At 39.9% G+C, this 17,289-nt stretch overlaps 1 protein-coding gene across 1 annotated transcript in view; it reads left to right on the top strand.

Annotated features, from left to right (window-relative positions):
• The window catches only part of DOCK3 (dedicator of cytokinesis 3), a 568,243-nt gene that overhangs the window by 334,327 nt on the left and 216,627 nt on the right, over positions 1–17,289 (top strand). The window contains exon 6 of the mRNA XM_064595595.1: positions 12,692–12,840. Within this exon, the coding sequence (XP_064451665.1) occupies positions 12,692–12,840 (149 nt within the window). The remainder of the gene's footprint in view (positions 1–12,691; positions 12,841–17,289) is intronic.

Here is a 17,289-nt window from a genome sequence, read left to right as displayed (position 1 = left end):
TCGTTCTTTTATTTCTCCAGAAAGGGTTTCTCCAATAACTTCCATGCTTTTTTCAAGCCCAGCTAGTATCTTTAAAGTGATGATTCTGAACTCTAGATCCGACATCGTACAAATGTCCGTATTGAGTAGGTCCCTGGCAGTCGGTACTACCTCTTGTTCTTTTTGTTGAGGTGATTTTTTCCATCTTCCATTCCTCTATTTCCAGAGGAGAATAGATTAGTGAGAGAACAAAATGCTAACAGGGTAACAACATCCCCAGAAAATATACTCTAAACAAATCAGAAAAGACCTGAAGCAGGGGGAAAAGAAAGGGAGAGAAAAAAAAAAAAAAAAAGAAAAAGATAAACATAAAAACAAACAAAATAGAACAAAACAAAAAAAAACAGAATATGATCAAATATGATCAGGCTGGTGCATAGATCAGTGCCACACACTAGATTTTGGGTATATTTTGGTCTGTTAGAAGAAAGTGCCTCCTAAAATTTAAAGAAAGAAAAACTTATATATGTACAAAAATAAGGGTTGATATGATGAAGGGTTGGAACATGACTGTAAAGATGAAAATTATAAAAAATTTTATAAAAGGAATTGATAAAAAGTTGTTTGAAAAAAGAAGAGGATTTAAAAAAAAAGAAAAAAATGGGAGAGAATGTGGTCAGGCAGGAGAGTAGGAAAAACCATACTAGAGATTTAGGGTATATTTTAATCTGTTAGAAGAAATTATCTCAAAATTTTAAAGGGAGAACAACTTATATATATATGCCAAAAATACGGGTAACTACTATGAAGGGATAGAATATGACTCTAAAAATCAAAAATAAAAATGTTTTTTTAAAAAGGGATTGATAAGATGTTCGTCAACAAAGGGAAAAAGAAAAATTCAAAAAAAAAAAAGACAGTTAAAAAAAAAATTAACTTTGAAAGACTAAAGAACCATGGTAAAAAAAAAGCCATGAATTCTATGTGCAGTATTCCCCTAGTGCTGGAGTTCTGCCGTTCTCATTGATCTGTAAACTTGGTCTTGGCTGGCTGTTTTTGCTGATCTTCTGGGGGAGGGGCCTGTTGCAGTGGTTTCCAAATGTCTTTGCCGGAGGCGGAACTGCCCCGCCCTTGCCCGTCTGGGCTAAGTAATCTGCTCGGGTTTGCTCTCGGGAGCTTTTGTTCCCTGCAAGCTTTCCGTACAGCTTTGGAGGCCGAGAGTGAAAATGGTGGCCTCCTAATCTCTGCCCCGGAGGAGCCGAGAACTAGGGGCCCCGCTCCTCAGTGAGCCCCCAGAGAAAAGCCGTCAGTCACTCCTGTTTCCCCGGTCTCCAGCCGCACTCCATGCTCACCCGGCCTGTGACCGCAGGTTTCTGTCTCTGGCACCCGACCCCGTGTGGATTCTCCAAACCCATCAGATCCTTGCGGTGCAGTCCCGTGCCACTCCTCCCGGGGGAGGAAGTGGAGTCTGCTTGGATCTGCTGCTTGTTGGGTCCCTGCTGGAGGAGCAGTGGCCCGACTGTGCCCCAGATCACGGTTTGTGACAACCCCAAGCTGAGAGCCCGTGCCTGGGCTCTGCCTCTGCAGCCGGCTTCCCCGCTCCGATCCCTGGGAGCTCTGCCGCACACAGGCACTCCCGTTTTTCTGTGACCCCGAGGGTCCTGAGGCCACACTGTCTTGTGAGGTTTCCTCCCCCCGCTTAGCCACTGGAGCGACGTCCCTCAGTGGAGCAGACTTCTAAAAGTTCTGATTTTATGTTCCGTGGCTCTACCACTTGCCAGAAGCGGCCGACGGAGGCCCCTCCCCCGCTGTCTATCCTCCAGAATATTGCCTCGTATTCACTTCTCCACACATCCTACCTTCCAGAAAGTGGTCGCTTTTCTGTTCAGAGAGTTGTTGGTATTCTTTTCTGCGATCTCCTGTTGAGTTTGTAGGTGTTCAGAATGGTTTGATCCCTATCCAGCTGAATTCCTGAGAGGAGACGAAATCCAGGTCTCCTACTCCTCTGCCATCTTGCTCCACCCCTTACGATAATGTGTCTTAATTAGACCTTTTTTCTTTGATTATGCTGACTACTCAGTGAGTTTTATCATCATAGAAATTCATTTCCTTCAGTCCTGGGACATATATTAGTTCCTTCCCATCTGTTTCCATAGTTCTCTCTTCCTATAATTCTTTTATTAGAATTGGATATCCGGGAATGATTCATGAATTTTCTTGTATTTTCTCCCTTATTTATTCATTGTATTACTTTTTTTGTTCTATTTTCTGGCAGAAGTCCTCAACTTTCTGTTCTATCACTTTTACTGAATTTTGCTTTACATTACATCAATCTTATCTTTAATTTCCAAAAGTTCTTTTTGGCTCTGGATCTTTTTCTCCTTTTCTGTTATATCCTCTTCTTATTTCATAGATGTACTGTAATCTCTGTGCTCTCTGAAAATACTAATTATTGCTTTTTGAAATTTTCTTTTACTTCTGGCATTCTGTTTCTCCAGTTTCCATTTTTCTGATTGTTTTGATCTCTTTACTTCCTGTTGGAGGTTTACTTCATTATATGTTATTCTTTTCTATTGATATTTAAGAATGAGGCATTAAAGTGTTGCCAGAAAGCTCTGTGACTGGGGCTAGTATTTACTAACCAGTGGACATTGCTATAAGAGTTATTAGAAGAGGAGCTGACTTTTCATGGGAGAAGGAGAGCAACCGTCAGTATTTCTGGGTCTTTTTCCCTGGGCCGAATTTTCCCAGTGAGGAATCTTGCCTATTCCTTCCTAAGAAGGTATAAGCCTGGCTGTCAGCATTTTGGGAGCTCATTGTGGGAAGGGCACCAGGGATCCCATTGTTTACTACATAATCTTTGACTTAATTTCCCTATGTTGAACATCATCAGCTCTGTTTGGTGCCCTTCAACATATGGACCTTGTTTTAACCTCTGTAGAGAGTAAACTATCACATGGAAAAATGAATCCAAGGGAGAAAGCCTGGCAGAATAGAGTTAGGGATAATGACCTGAAGGTCTTACAGACTTTAATAGAAAAAAATAGACTCTATTTAATTTTTTTACTTTAGAAAACTCTATTTTGTCTTTTCATTGGTTTTTTAAGGTTTTTTTGAAATTCTAGATAGTTAACATACAGTGTAATATTAGTTTAAGTGTACAGTTTAGTGATTCAACACTTTCATAAATTACCGGGTGCTTATCACAGCAAGTGCACACCTTAATCCCCATCACCTGTTTCACCCACAGCCCCCCCACCTCCCCTCTGATAACCATCAGTTTGTTCTCTATAGTTAAGAGTCTTACAGACTTTTAAAAGACTTATAACCAGTTCTGTTTCCATTCCCCAGGTACACACTTCAGACCCACCACACACACACACACACACACACACACACACACACACACACACACCCCTTCAGGGTTTCCTTGTACCTCTAATCCCTGAGTCTTTCTGTATAGATAATAGACTTGATTCTTATTGATTTCCCTCCAACCCTCCCACCCTCCCCAAGTGTATTCCCCCTCCTTGTCCCCAGACCTCAGTTTTCAGTCTTTTATTTTCTGCCAAGTTGCCTGCTTTCCAGCTTTTATCTTTAGTATTTGGAGGTAGGGATAATTGTATATGGGGAGGATTGGGGCTGGTTTCTTAGTGGTCTCTGTATGTAAGAAGAGGTGTCTCCGGGAGACAGCTTAAATGCTGTCTTTAAGTAGAGGTTTGTTCTGTCTTGTGTAGAAGGGCTACCTGTGAGCCTGGGAATGGCTGAGCTGTCCACAGCCCACTGTCAGGTAAATTCACCCTGTTGGGCATTGTTAAGAGGTGCCCTGGACATCAGCAACTGCCATCTCTATTTTTGGTATCACTAATATTTTCTTTACCTTTCAGTTGACTTTGCTCCCTTCTTATCAAGATTCTTATCTGCTCTAGGGAAAGATTATGATCAGCTTATTTAAACTAAACTAGAAAGAATTTTTTAAAGTCTTAGCTCTCCTGCAAATACTTGTGTTATGAAAGAAGATTGACACTACAAAGGGTGTTATTTTGGTTATCATTAAGGCTGTGAGGGAGGATATATTTGGGTTGAGAATGGAATGAGAAAGATACCCTGACCCCCTCAGAGGTGGAGTAATAAACATGTATGCCAGGCAAATAGATTGTATTAGATACATCCCCATTGCAGCCACTCTGGAAAACAGTATGGAGGTTCCTCAAAAAGTTGAAAATAGAGCTACCATATGATCCAGCAATTGCACTACTGGGTATTTACCCCAAAGATACAAATGTAGGGATCCGAAGGGGTACGTGCACCCCGATGTTTATAGCAGCAATGTCCACAATAGCCAAACTGTGGAAAGAGCCAAGATGTCCATCGACAGATGAATGGATAAAGAAGATGTGGTATATATATACAATGGAATATTATGCCGCCATCAAAAAGAATGAAATCTTGCCATTTGCAATGACGTGGTTGGAACTGGAGGGTATTATGCTGAGTGAAATAAGTCAATCAGAGGAAGACATGTATCATATGACCTCACTGATATGAGAAATTCTTAATCTCAGGAAACAAACTGAGGGTTGCTGGAGTGGTGGGATGGGAGGGATGGGGTGGTTGGGTGATAGACATTGGGGAGGGTATGTGCTATGGTGAGTACTGTGAAGTGTGCAAGACTGTTGAATCACAGATCTGTACCTCTGAAGCAAATAATACATTATATGTTAAAAAAAGAAGAAGATAGCAGGAGGGGAAGAATGAAGGGGGGGAATTGGAGAGGGAGATGAACGATGAGAGACTATGGACTCTGAAAAACAAACTGAGGGTTCTAGAGGGGAGGGGGGTGGGAGGATGGGTTAGCCTGGTGATGGCTATTAAAGAGGGCACGTTCTGCATAGAGCACTGGGTGGTATATGTAAACAATGAATCATGGAACACTACATCAAAAACTAATGATGTAATGAATGGTGATTAACATTACATTAAAAAAAAAAGAAGAAGAAGCAGGTAGTGGGGAGGGAAGCTTTTGCCAGGCTCTTGTTGGCAATGAATGGAAATAAAATGGCAGTGACCCCTGGATGATGCCATTTGGGGAAACAACAACAAAAAAAAGATACATCCCCATATTTGTGAACAGTTTAAAAAGAATTTCCACATTGCTGCTTTGCATTTTTATTTCTTGCAAATATGTACTTGAAGATCATTGTGAAATAGCTTGGATTTAGATACTGTTTTGTTTCACAGAAATTTCTCTTTTGAACTCAGTTTCAAGCTTTGGCCAGCCATGTTGTGAAACAACCTAAAATGACAGTCTAAATTCCTGGGCTTAAAGATATTTTTGGCAGAAGAGTCATTGGGGTTGCAAGTACTGTTATTTTAGATATTTTTATATTATACTGGGGTGAGTTCTAGAGCTCCGATGTATAATGCAAACAGAATAGGATTAGAGGTTACTTCATGATAAGAGACTTTATATAAGAGCAATAAAAAAAAAATACTGGAGTTTTTTTTTAGGCTTTCTTATTTATTTATTTATTTATTTGAGAGAGAGAGTGAGAGAGAGAGCAGGAGTGGGGAGAGAGGCAGAGGAAGAGGGAGACGCAGACTCCCCGCTGAGCAGCAAGCCCTTATACCGGGCTCAATTCCAGACCCTGGGATCATGACCTGAGCCAAAGGCAGACGCTTAACGACTGAGCCACCCAGGCGGCCCCAACATATTGGAGTTTTAAAAATTTATTTTATTCAAGTATAATTAAAATACAGTGTTACAATAGTTTCAGAAGTTTGAATAAACTCGTTTTTTTTTTTTAAAGATTTTATTTATTTATTTGACAGAGAGACAGCGAGAGAGGGAACACAAGCACAGGGAGTGGGAGAGGGAGAAACAGGCCTCCCGAGGAGCAGGGAGCCCGATGCGGGGTTTGATCCCAGGACCCCGAGATCATGACCCGAGCCAAAGGCAAATGCTTAACCGTCTGAGTCACCCAGGTGTCCCTAAACTCAAGTTCTTTTTTTTTTTTTTTAAGATTTTTTATTTTTTATTTGACAGAGAAAGAGTACAAGCAGGGGGAATGGCAGGCAGAGGGAGAGGGAGAAGGAGGCTCCCCACTCAGCAGGGAGCCCGATGGATCCCAGGACCCCAGGATCATGACCTGAGCCAAAGGCAGATGCTTAACCGTCTGAGCCACCCAGGCACCCCACTAAACTCAAGTTCTTAATAATTAGTTTGCTTTCGAACAATAAAGTGAGAAAATAAGCCATCTACCTATATATAAATAAAAGTATGTTCAAAAAGTAAGAAGTAAAACAAAACGGAAAGAAATTGGGAATCTGCTCTTAACAACTTGAGCTTTAGATGTATTGTTTAACTTCCATTAAGTTGGTCTGGACTCTGGGAAACAAACTGAGGGTTACAGAAGGGAGGGGGGTGGGGGGATAGGGTAACAGGGTGATGGGTATTAAGGAGGGCATGTGTTGTGATGAGCACTGGGTGTTATACACAACTAATGAGCCGTTGAACACGACATCAAAAACTAATGCTGGCTGTGTCATATGATCTCACTGATATGAGGAATTCTTAATCTCAGGAAACAAACTGAGGGTTGCTGGAGTGGTGGGGGGTGGGAGGGATGGGGTGGCTGGGTGATAGATATTGGGGAGGGTATGTGCTATGCTGAGCGTTGTGAATTGTGTAAGACTGTTGAATCACAGACCTGTACCTCTGAAACAAATAATACATTATATGTTAAAAAAAAAAAAAGATAGTATGAAGGGAAAAATGAAGGGGGGGGGAATTGGAGGGGAGGATGAACCATGAGAGACTGTGGACTCTGAGAAACAAACTGAGGGTTCTAGAGGGGAGGGGCGTAGGGGGATGGGTTAGCCTGGTGACGGGTATTAAAGAAGGCACGTATTGAATGGAGCACTGGTTGTTATGCGCAAACAATGAATCATGGAACACTACATCAAAAACTAATGATGTAATGTATGGCGCTTAACGTAACATAATAAAAAAAAAATAATGCTTGGTAACTGAACATAATAAAAAATAAAAAAAATTTTAAATTGTTTTTCACCTAAAGCTTTTAGTACTCATGGTAGGGTACTTGTTCTTTTGGAGGATAGTAGTACTTTTGATGTAATTTTTAAATTTGATTTTTATAATCTTTCATTAGCATCTATTAACCAGTCTTTGTGCATGTGTAGTTTTTTTTTTAAAGATTTTATTTATTTATTTGAGAGAGAGAGAATGAGAGAGAGCAAGCACATGAGAGGAGGGAGGGGTCAGAGGGAGAAGCAGACTCCCCGCCGAGCAGGGAGCCCGATCGGGATTCGATCCAGGGACTCCAGGATCATGACCTGAGCCGAAGGCAGCCACCCAACCAACTGAGCCACCCAGGCGCCCTGTGCATGTGTAGTTTTAAAATAAAGCTAGCATACTTGGTGATGGGCACTCAACAGCTTTGGTCCTTTGCTAACTGAGAAGCATCACTGCAGCACAGCCTTTCTTTCTACATTGGGTTACAAGCGGTTTAGTAAAAATAATTCTAAAATCAGGAGTATTAAGGGGAGTCTGGGTGGTCAGTTAGTTAAGCATCTTGCCTTCAGTCAGATCATGATCTCCGGGTCCTGGGATTGAGCCCCTTGTTGTGTCGGGCTCCCTGCTCAGTGGGGAGTCTGCTTCTCCCTCTCCCCTCTACTTGTGCTCTCTCTCTCTCAAATGAATAAATAAAATCTTTAAAAATAATAAAATAAAATCAGGAGTATTAAAACTCACATTTTTTTTCTGCACAGTTCCAGGGGTTCTTTTTTTTTTTTTAGGTCCAGGGATTCTTTCGCAGTGGTGAGGCAGATTCTGCTTGGCATGTGGTTGCAGAGTAGTTTAATTATTCTAAATTTATAGTTTCTGCTGGCTGTTCAATATACTTCCCAAGTATTCTGCAACTGTTCTTGACAAATATTAGACTATAGATCTTTTGGAGAGGCTGAGCATGTTGCTAAGATGGGCTATAGATTTCTTTTTCTTTTGATTCTTTTTTTTTTTTTAATTTTACTGCTTTTATTTTAGCCTTGACAGGAACTCGGGATGATTGGGCAGGAAAGCTAAACCTTACCACCAACCTAATTGTACTGTTATCTAAATCTACTGAGGAGCAGGACTCTCAGTAGAATAGGATTGTTCAGCCTGAGGGGGGCATTCACCTATCCTGTGGTGTCAAGTGATCCTAGGTCAATTGTGTGCTCTGCGGCCAATCGCTCCAGATTGCTCACCTTGCGTGGTGTGTGTCTTTTGGTAGCAAATCCAAGAGTGCAGTGTGGTGTCATAGTGGTGCTGGGGGAGCAGCCTCTAGTGCTAGGGCCTCTGGTCAAAGAGGTTGTTAGGTTGGACTGGAGAAAGAAATTAGCACCACAGCACCACACTGATTGTAATAATAGTTCTACTTTCTGATTATGTGATCCATTTCATTCTTAGTGCAGGGTTAGCATTCCCAGCTTCATAGAATTAGAAACAATAACTGATTTTTCTAGGGACACCTGGGTGGCTCAGATGGTTAAGCGTCTGCCTTCGGCTCAGGGTCCTGGGATCGAGTCCCGCATTGGGCTCCCTGCTAGGCAGGGAGCCTGCTTCTCCCTCTGCTGCTGCCTCTCTCTATCTCTCTCTCTGACTCTCATGAATAAATAAATAAAACAAAAAAAATTAAAAAAAATAACTGATTTTTCTATTTGGAAAAAATACTGTACAGTTTTCCCAATTATCTACATAACAAACTACCCCAAACCTTAGTGCCTTACAACACCTATTTATTATATTTCATTCTTCTCTGGATAGAGTGAGCACAGTTGTGTAGATTTCACATAGGGTTTCTCATTCTGTTGCAGTCAGATTTGCATACGAGCTGTAGTCCCCTGAAGGTTCTCCTGGCGGGGCATAGCAGCTAAGATGGCTCACTCATAAAGCTGGGACTGCTTACTGGAGTGTCTCCTTGTGGCCTCTCCATGCAGCTTGGGCTTTTCACAGCATGAGAGCTGGATTCTGAGAGTGAAACTCCCAGAAGGAACATGTATTCCAAGAGGCAGGAGGCTGAAGCTGCCAGACAAGTGAAGGGCTGCTTCTAGAACTAACTTTAGCTCCCTGCTCTTATGTTTGATAGGTTAGAGCAGTCTCAGGGTCTGCCCAGATTCAAAAGTGTGAAGAAACAGATTCCATCTCATACTGGAGGAGTGTGAGGGTCACATTTGTGCAGAATAGTACTTGGGAGATATTATAGTCATCTTTGGACAGTACAATCTGTTAGAAACACTTGATTAATAAATGACTGTTTAATATTTTAAAAGACTATATTAGTATATTCTGGCATTGATACTATATATGTGTCCATGTATATGTTACATAAATATTTTGTATATGTGCATGTGTGTATATATTTGTGCATAGATATACATGCATACACATACATATATGTACATACATACTTGATATTTTGGTATCAATATACATCATTACACTCTGCTTAAAAAATACACATAACCACACTTTAAGTGTTTACAAATCTCAAAACCATCTGACAGTTGAACTACCTATCTCCTGCTGAGATTGTGTTACCCCTCCCTATGAAACTGTTTTACATCTTCTCTATTCTCAAATCTTGAACACCCCCTCCCACCCTATTCACTCTTAGCAGATGACCTGGCTTCTTATTTCCTTGAGAATAAGGCACCCAGAGGAAAAATTTAGTTCTCCTGTCACCAAATCTCCCAAATGCCTGTGTCATTATATGAGTTCTTTGTGTTTCCTCTGTGATAATATATAGAATATCCAGCCTAAACGGGGCCTCCCTTTTGACCTGGGACCCATATCTTCTTGGCTACTGAAGGACTTAACACCTGCATCATCAATTTTTTTTTCTTTACTAAATCATTCCCTTCAGCATAAAAATAGCCTGAAATTTTGTATCATTAAAAAAAAACAACCCTCCCCTGATTGTACAACAGTGTTCTACTACCTCATTTCTCTGCTTCCAATTACTGAAAATTCTAAAAAAGAGCTGTCTGTACTCTGTTCCCATTCCCTTCTCTCCCATTACTGCCCTTAAAGAAGTCAGTGATGGCTACCACAATTCCAGATGCAGTGGCTAACTCTCAGCCTATGTTTTATTTAACCTCTCAGTGCATTTGACAGTCTTCCTTAAAACCTTATATTCAATACACTCCTGCTTTTCCTGTCATCTCACTGCTTTTTCCTTCTTAGTTTCCTGTGCTAGATACCCCTCACTTTCCTGGCCTCTAAATGTTAGAACTCAGTATCAAACCTAGCATGTCCAAATTGAACCTTGTCCCTTCTCCAGACGTGTTCCCCAGGCCAGGAAAAAAGAGTAATCCTTGACTCCATTCATATCCCACATCTAATCCATCAGCAGATACCAATAGCTCTATGTACAAAACATGTCTAATCTCCAAGTCCTAAAAGTTTTACATTACCATTCTTACCTTTCTCTAATCAACTGTCATCCTGTGGATTGTTGTAATAAATAGCCTCCTGACTGGAACCCCTGCTTTCCTCTTTGCTTTTTCATGTTTTATTTTCACTCAGAGTGATGCTTTCAAGCTTTAAGTCCTATCATGTCACTCTTCTGCTCCCTATCTCCAGTGGCTTCCCGTCTTGCTTGGAATAAAAGCCAAACCCTTTCACATGGCTTACACAAAAGCCCTGCCTAATCTGGTCCCTGTTACCTCTCTGACTGAATCACCACCACTTTCTCCCTTGTTCACTTTGCTGCAGGTGCACTGACATCTCTGTTCTCCATGAACATGCCAAGTCCACTTCCACAGCAGGGCATTTGTTCTTGCTGTTTCTTATGCCTCTAAAACTTCCCCAGTTTTTTTTTCAAGTTTTTATTTAAATTCCAGTTAGTTAACAGTGTAATAAACTTCCCCAGTTTTCCCAAATGCTGTCACCTTATTTCATTCAGGTTCCTACTTAAAGTTTTGCTTCCAAAGAAGTCTTTCCCTGACCACCCTACCTGAAGCAGTACCTTCTCCCACGCCCCAGCCAAACCACCACTGACCACCTACTGACCCCACTCTGCTTTAATTTTCTTTTTAGAACTTATCACCACCATTATGTATTTGTCTCTGGTCTATCTCTGCTCTCTAGAATGAAACCATGAAAGTAGGGACTTTGGATCACAACAAAGTAATAGAACTCATCAAATGCCCTGTAAGCATTTGTAAATCGAGTGAATGAATAAATGCTTATGTGTGTATGCAAGATTACTGTGTATGGTTTGATGGAAAAATAACTTTCTATTTTAAACTTAGACAGGTGGCTCTGTTTTATCAAAAAGAAATGCATGTGCTGGAAGCAAAGACCACATTGCCTTTATTGCTTACCTTAAGATCTCAATTTTCCAGATGATATAATTTGCTTAGGCCTTGTTATTTGAACTGGCAAGAATTTGTGAGTTCTGCCCTTCTGCCAGCATTGTGTGCCATCAAGGTACTTAACTTTTCTTCGTATGATCATCAAGTGAAGAAAGGACCGCATGCTATTTGAAATGTCATTAGAGTGCATGATTCCTAAGGTCTTCTACTTAAAAATAATTTCTCTATGAGATGGACCTTTAAAGGTCTCATGCTCTATTAGATGATTTCTAAGTAGCATGATGTCCTGAACATTTTAATCATAAGATCACTGCCACCTAAGAATATTAGCTGATTCTGCTAGTTTGTAATTTGCTTTATTATTAATTTCATTTATAGTTACTTTAATTAAGCTTATTTTGGCAAGGGTCTTTTTAGGGGAAATTCCAGATAGAGGCTTTCCTAACCCTATGGTACAGGTTGATCTGACTTTAAAGAGCATTCTTTATAGATAAGTTACATTCGAAGACTTTTAATTATCATATAAAATCATGCTTCTCTATAACAGAGACAGAAACGTAAACATTTCTAAACCAAGATTGTACTCGTGAGCAAATAAGACTTTAGTTTTTAAATCTATATTCTTAAGTAAATCTTTTTCCTCAAGCATCTATTGTCATGGCATTTACATTTTTTACCTGTAAGGTTGAAACCCCTGTGATGTCCATAATTAAGTTCATTAAGATGTTTCCACTTAACTCTTATAAAGGTGATACTTTTTATTAAACTGAAAAGAGTAGAAATCTGTGACGCTAGGGACGCATATTATTTACAAAAGCTAATTAAAACTAGATGAGGCCTGGAAACCTGGAGTGAATGTTACTCCAGAGACAGTGGCTTTTTATTGAAACCTTAGTTCCTTCAAAGTAGGGCAAGTGATTCTCGCTCTGCCCTCCCCAACTTGAGTATCCCTCCTAGAGAAACCAGAGATGTTACATATGTAGGAACTTCTGACAGAGGAAACAGCTCTAGGCTCCTGTTTAACTTTCTGTTCTGATTAAGTTTAGTAACTCTGACTTACTGGAAAATGAATTGTCCAGAATGGAGTGGAGATAAATGGTACTTTGCATGATCCAGATCAATTATATTACTTGTTAGATGTCATTATATAGAGATTTTTAGAAGGTAGAAACTAAGGACTTTAAGACTCTTAAATATGCTCCTCTTTATATTGCCTTTTTTTAGATGTTTAGAGAAATGAACACTTTTCATAGTTTAACTATTTCTCTTTTTTTTTTCATTCTCTTTCCATATCCCTTTTTCATTTCACCCAACACCAAAAATGCCCTTTCAGAAACACAAAGTAGATCTTTTCTACAAGCTACGCCATGTGATGAATGAACTTATTGACCTTCGAAGGCAGCTACTGTCTGGTCACCTTACTCAGGATCAGGTGCGGGAGGTTAAGCGGCATATCACCGTGCGCTTGGACTGGGGTAATGAGTAAGTATGAATATCATTTGGGCATTTCAGTTACATTTATGTTAACTCAGTTCTTACAGAGTTTGTACCTGATCAAAGCTTCTCTTTAGTGATGAAAAGACATTGTTACATTCTCCACTAAGTTTTGATCATTTTTACTATGAGTAGTTGTTTCTTTTAGTTTAGCAAAGGACATTCACTGGCTCTACACACTGAAACTCTCTCAGTCTTTATTTTCACTTCTGGAAAATTAAATAATTGGACTGCATTATAGTCTGAGGTCTCTTCCAGCTCAAAATCCTTGATTCTAGATCTCAATAATCAGAGTATACTTCTGTTTCATCTTTTTGTATCTTTATTTTTTCCTGTGAATTTTGTGTCTTTTACATTTTATAGCCATACAATTAATCTGAATAAGCATATACTACAAATGAGACATGTCTACATCTGTAATTCAGAATATTCTTAACTAATTTGTCATTAAAAAATAGTTCTGCATTTATGCAGTAAGTATGATTATTTGCTGTTTTCATAGTATTCTGACTTTGGCATAGGAAGCTAGAGTAGATAGTATTCAAATTTTATTTCTTCCTAGACATAATAATTGATATAATTCTCAAGTGATTTTGTCTCATTATCTTTTTTTTATTCTTATATTAATCCCCATACATTACATCATTAGTTTTAGATGTAGTGTTCCATGATTCATTGTTTGTGCATAACACCCAGTGCTCCATGCAGAATGTGCCCTCCTCAATACCCATCACCAGGCCAACCCATCCTCCCAACCCCCTCCCTTCCAGAACCCTCAGTTTGTTTTTCAGAGTCCATCGTCTCTCATGGTTCGTCTACCCCTCCGATTTCCCCTGCTTCATTCTTCCCCTCCTGCTACCTTCTTTTTTTTTTCTTAACATATATTGCATTATTTGTTTCAGAGGTACAGATCTGAGATTCAACAGTCTTGCACAATTCACAGCGCTTACCAGAGCACATACCCTCCCCAGTGTCTATCACCCAGTCACCCCATCCCTCCCACCCCACCCCCCACTCCAGCAACCCTCAGTTTGTTTCCTGCAATTAAGAATTCCTCATATCAGTGAGGTCATATGATACATGTCTTTCTCTTTTTGACTTATTTCGCTCAACATAATACCCTCCAGTTCCATCCACGTCATTGCAAATGGCAAGATCTCATTCCTTTTGATGGCTGCATAATATTCCATTGTGTATATATACCACATCTTCTTTATCCATTCATCTGTTGATGGACATCTTGGCTCTTTCCACAGTTTGGCTATTGTGGACATTGCTGCTTTAAACATCGGGGTGCACATACCCCTTCGGATCCCTACATTTGTATCTTTGGGGTAAATACCCAGTAGTGCAATTGCTGGATCATATGGTAGCTCTATTTTCAGCTTTTTGAGGAACCTCCATACTGTTTTCCAGAGTGGCTGCACCAGCTTGCATTCCCACCAACAGTGTAGGAGGGTTCCCCTTTCTCCGCATCCCCGCAACATCTGTTGTTTCCTGACTTGTTAATTTTAGTCATTCTGACTGGTGTGAAGTGGTATCTCATTGAGGTTTTGATTTGGATTTCCCTGATGCCGAGTGATGTTGAGCATTTTTTCATGTGTCTGTTGGCCATTTGGATGTCTTCTTTGGAAAAATGTCTGTTCATGTCTTCTGCCCATTTCTTGATTGGATTCTTTGTTCTTTGGGTGTTGAGTTTGATGAGTTCTTTATAGATTTTGGATACTAGCCCTTTATCTGATATGTCATTTGCAAATATCTTCTCCCATTCTGTCGGTTGTCTTTTGGTTTTGTTGACTGTTTCCTTTGCTTTGCAAAAGCTTTTTATCTTGATGAAGTCCCAATAGGTCATTTTTGCCCTTGCTTCCCTTGCCTTTGGCGATGTTTCTAGGAAGAAGTTGCTTCGGCTGAGGTCAAAGAGGTTGCTACCTGTGTTCTCCTTTAGGATTTTGATGGACTCCTGTCTCACAATGAGGTCTTTCAACCATTTGGAGTCTATTTCTGTGTGTGGTGTAAGGAAATGGTCCAGTTTCATTCTTCTGCATGTGGCTGTCCAATTTTCCCAACACCATTTGTTGAAGAGACTGTCTTTTTTTCCATTGGACATTCTTTCCTGCTTTGTCAAAGATGAGTTGACCATAGAGTTGAGGGTCCATTTCTGGGCTCTCTATTCTGTTCCATTGATCTATGTGTCTGTTTTTGTGCCAGTACCATACTGTCTTGATGATGACAGCTTTGTAATAGAGCTGGAAGTCTGAAATTGTGATGATGCCAGCTTTGCTTTTCTTTTTCAACATTCCTGTGGCTATTCAGGGTCTTTTCTGGTTCCATACAAATTTTAGGATTATTTGTTCCATTTCTTTGAAAAAAGTGGATGGTATTTTGATGGGGATTGCATTGAATGTGTAGATTGCTCTAGGTAGCGTTGACATCTTCACAATATTTGTTCTTCCAATCCATGAGCATGGAACGTTTTTCCATTTCTTTGTGTCTTCCTCAATTTCTTTTATGAGTATTTTATAGTTTTCTGAGTACAGATCCTTTGTCTCTTCGGTTAGATTTATTCCTAGGTATCTTATGGTTTTGGGTGCCATTGTAAATGGGATCAACTCCTTAATTTCTCTTTCTTCTGTCTTGTTGTTGGTGTATAGGAATGCCACTGACTTCTGTGCATTGATTTTATATCCTGCCACTTTACTGAATTCCTGTATGGGTTCTAGCAGTTTTGGGGTGGAGTCTTTGGGGTTTTCCACATAAAGTGTCATATCATCTGCTAAGAGTGAGAGTTTGACTTCTTCTTTGCCGTTTCGGATGCCTTTTATTTCTTTTTGTTGTCTGATTGCTGTGGCTAGGACTTCTAGTAGTATGTTGAATAGCAGTGGTGATAGTGGACATCCCTGCCGCGTTCCTGACCTTAGGGGGAAAGCTCTCAGTTTTTCCCCATTGAGAATGATATTTGCTGTAGGTTTTTCATTGATGGCTTTTATGATATTGAGGTATGTACCCTCTATCCCTATACTCTGAAGAGTTTTGATCAAGAAAGGATGCTGTACTTTGTCAAATGCTTTTTCTGCATCTATTGAGAAGATCATATGATTCTTGTTCTTTCTTTTGTTAATGTATTGTATCACATTGATTGATTTGCGGATGTTGAACCAACCTTGCAGCCCAGGGATAAATCCCACTTGGTTGTGGTGAATAATCCTTTTAATGTACTCTTGGATCCTATTGGCTAATATTTTGGTGAGAATTTTTGCATCCATGTCATCAAGGATATTGGTCGATAATTCTCCTTTTTGATGGGGTCTTTGTCTGGTTTTCGGTTCAAGGTAATGCTGGCCTCATAAAATGAGCTTGGAAGTTTTCCTTCCATTTCTATTTTTTGGAACAGTTTCAGAAGAATAGGTATTAATTCTTCTTGAAATATTTGGTAGAATTCCCCTGGGAAGCCATCTGGCCCTGGGTTTTTGTTTGTTGGGAGATTTTTGATGACTGCTTCAATTTCCTTAGTGGTTATAGGTCTGTTCAGGTTTTCTGTTTCTTCCTGGTTCAGTTTTGGTAGTTGATACATCTCTAGGAATGCATTCATTTCTCCCAGGTTATCTAATTTGCTGGCATAGAGTTGTTCATAATATGTTCTTATAATTGTTTGTATTTCTTTGGTGTTGGTTGTGATCTCTCCTCTTTCATTCATGATTTTGTTGATTTGGGTCATTTCTCTTCTCTTTTTGATAAGTCTGGCCAGGGGTTTATCGTTCTTGTTAATTCTTTCAAAGAACCAGCTCCTAGTTTCGTTGATCTGTTCTACTGTTCTTTTAGTTTCTATTTCATTGATTGCTGCTCTGATCTTTATTATTTCTCTTCTCCTGCTGGGTTTAGGCTTTATTTGCTGTTCTTTCTCCAGCTCCTTTAGGTGTAGGGTTAGGTTGTGTACTTGAGACCTTTCTTGTTTCTTGAGAAAGGGTTGTATTGCTATATACTTTCCTCTTAGGACTGCCTTTGCTGCATCCCAAAGATTTTGAATAGTTGTGTTTTCATTTTCATTGGTTTCCATGTGTTTTTTTAATTCTTCTTTAATTTCCTGGTTGACCCATTCATTCTTCAGTAGGATGCTCTTTAGCCTCCATGTATTTGAGTTCTTTCTGACTTTCCTCTTGTGATTGAGTTCTAGTTTCAAAGCATTGTGGTCTGAAAATAGGCAGGGAATGATCCAATCTTTTGGTACCGGTTGAGACCTGATTTATGACCTAGGATGTGATCGATTCTGGAGAATGTTCCATGGGCACTAGAGAAGAATGTGTATTCTGTTTCTTTGGGATGGAATGTTCTGAATATATCTGTGAAGTCCATTTGGTCCAGTGTGTCATTTAAAGTCTTTATTTCCTTGTTGATCTTTTGCTTAGACGATCTGTCCATTTCAGTGAGGGGGATGTTAAA

This window comes from Mirounga angustirostris, unplaced genomic scaffold (assembly GCF_029215605.1).
Source record: "Mirounga angustirostris isolate CCGP_5_RB_7025 unplaced genomic scaffold, mMirAng1.0.hap1 SCAF_1, whole genome shotgun sequence".
In the NCBI taxonomy this organism is placed as follows: Eukaryota; Metazoa; Chordata; class Mammalia; order Carnivora; family Phocidae; genus Mirounga; species Mirounga angustirostris.
This window is presented reverse-complemented; position numbering and strand designations above follow the sequence as displayed.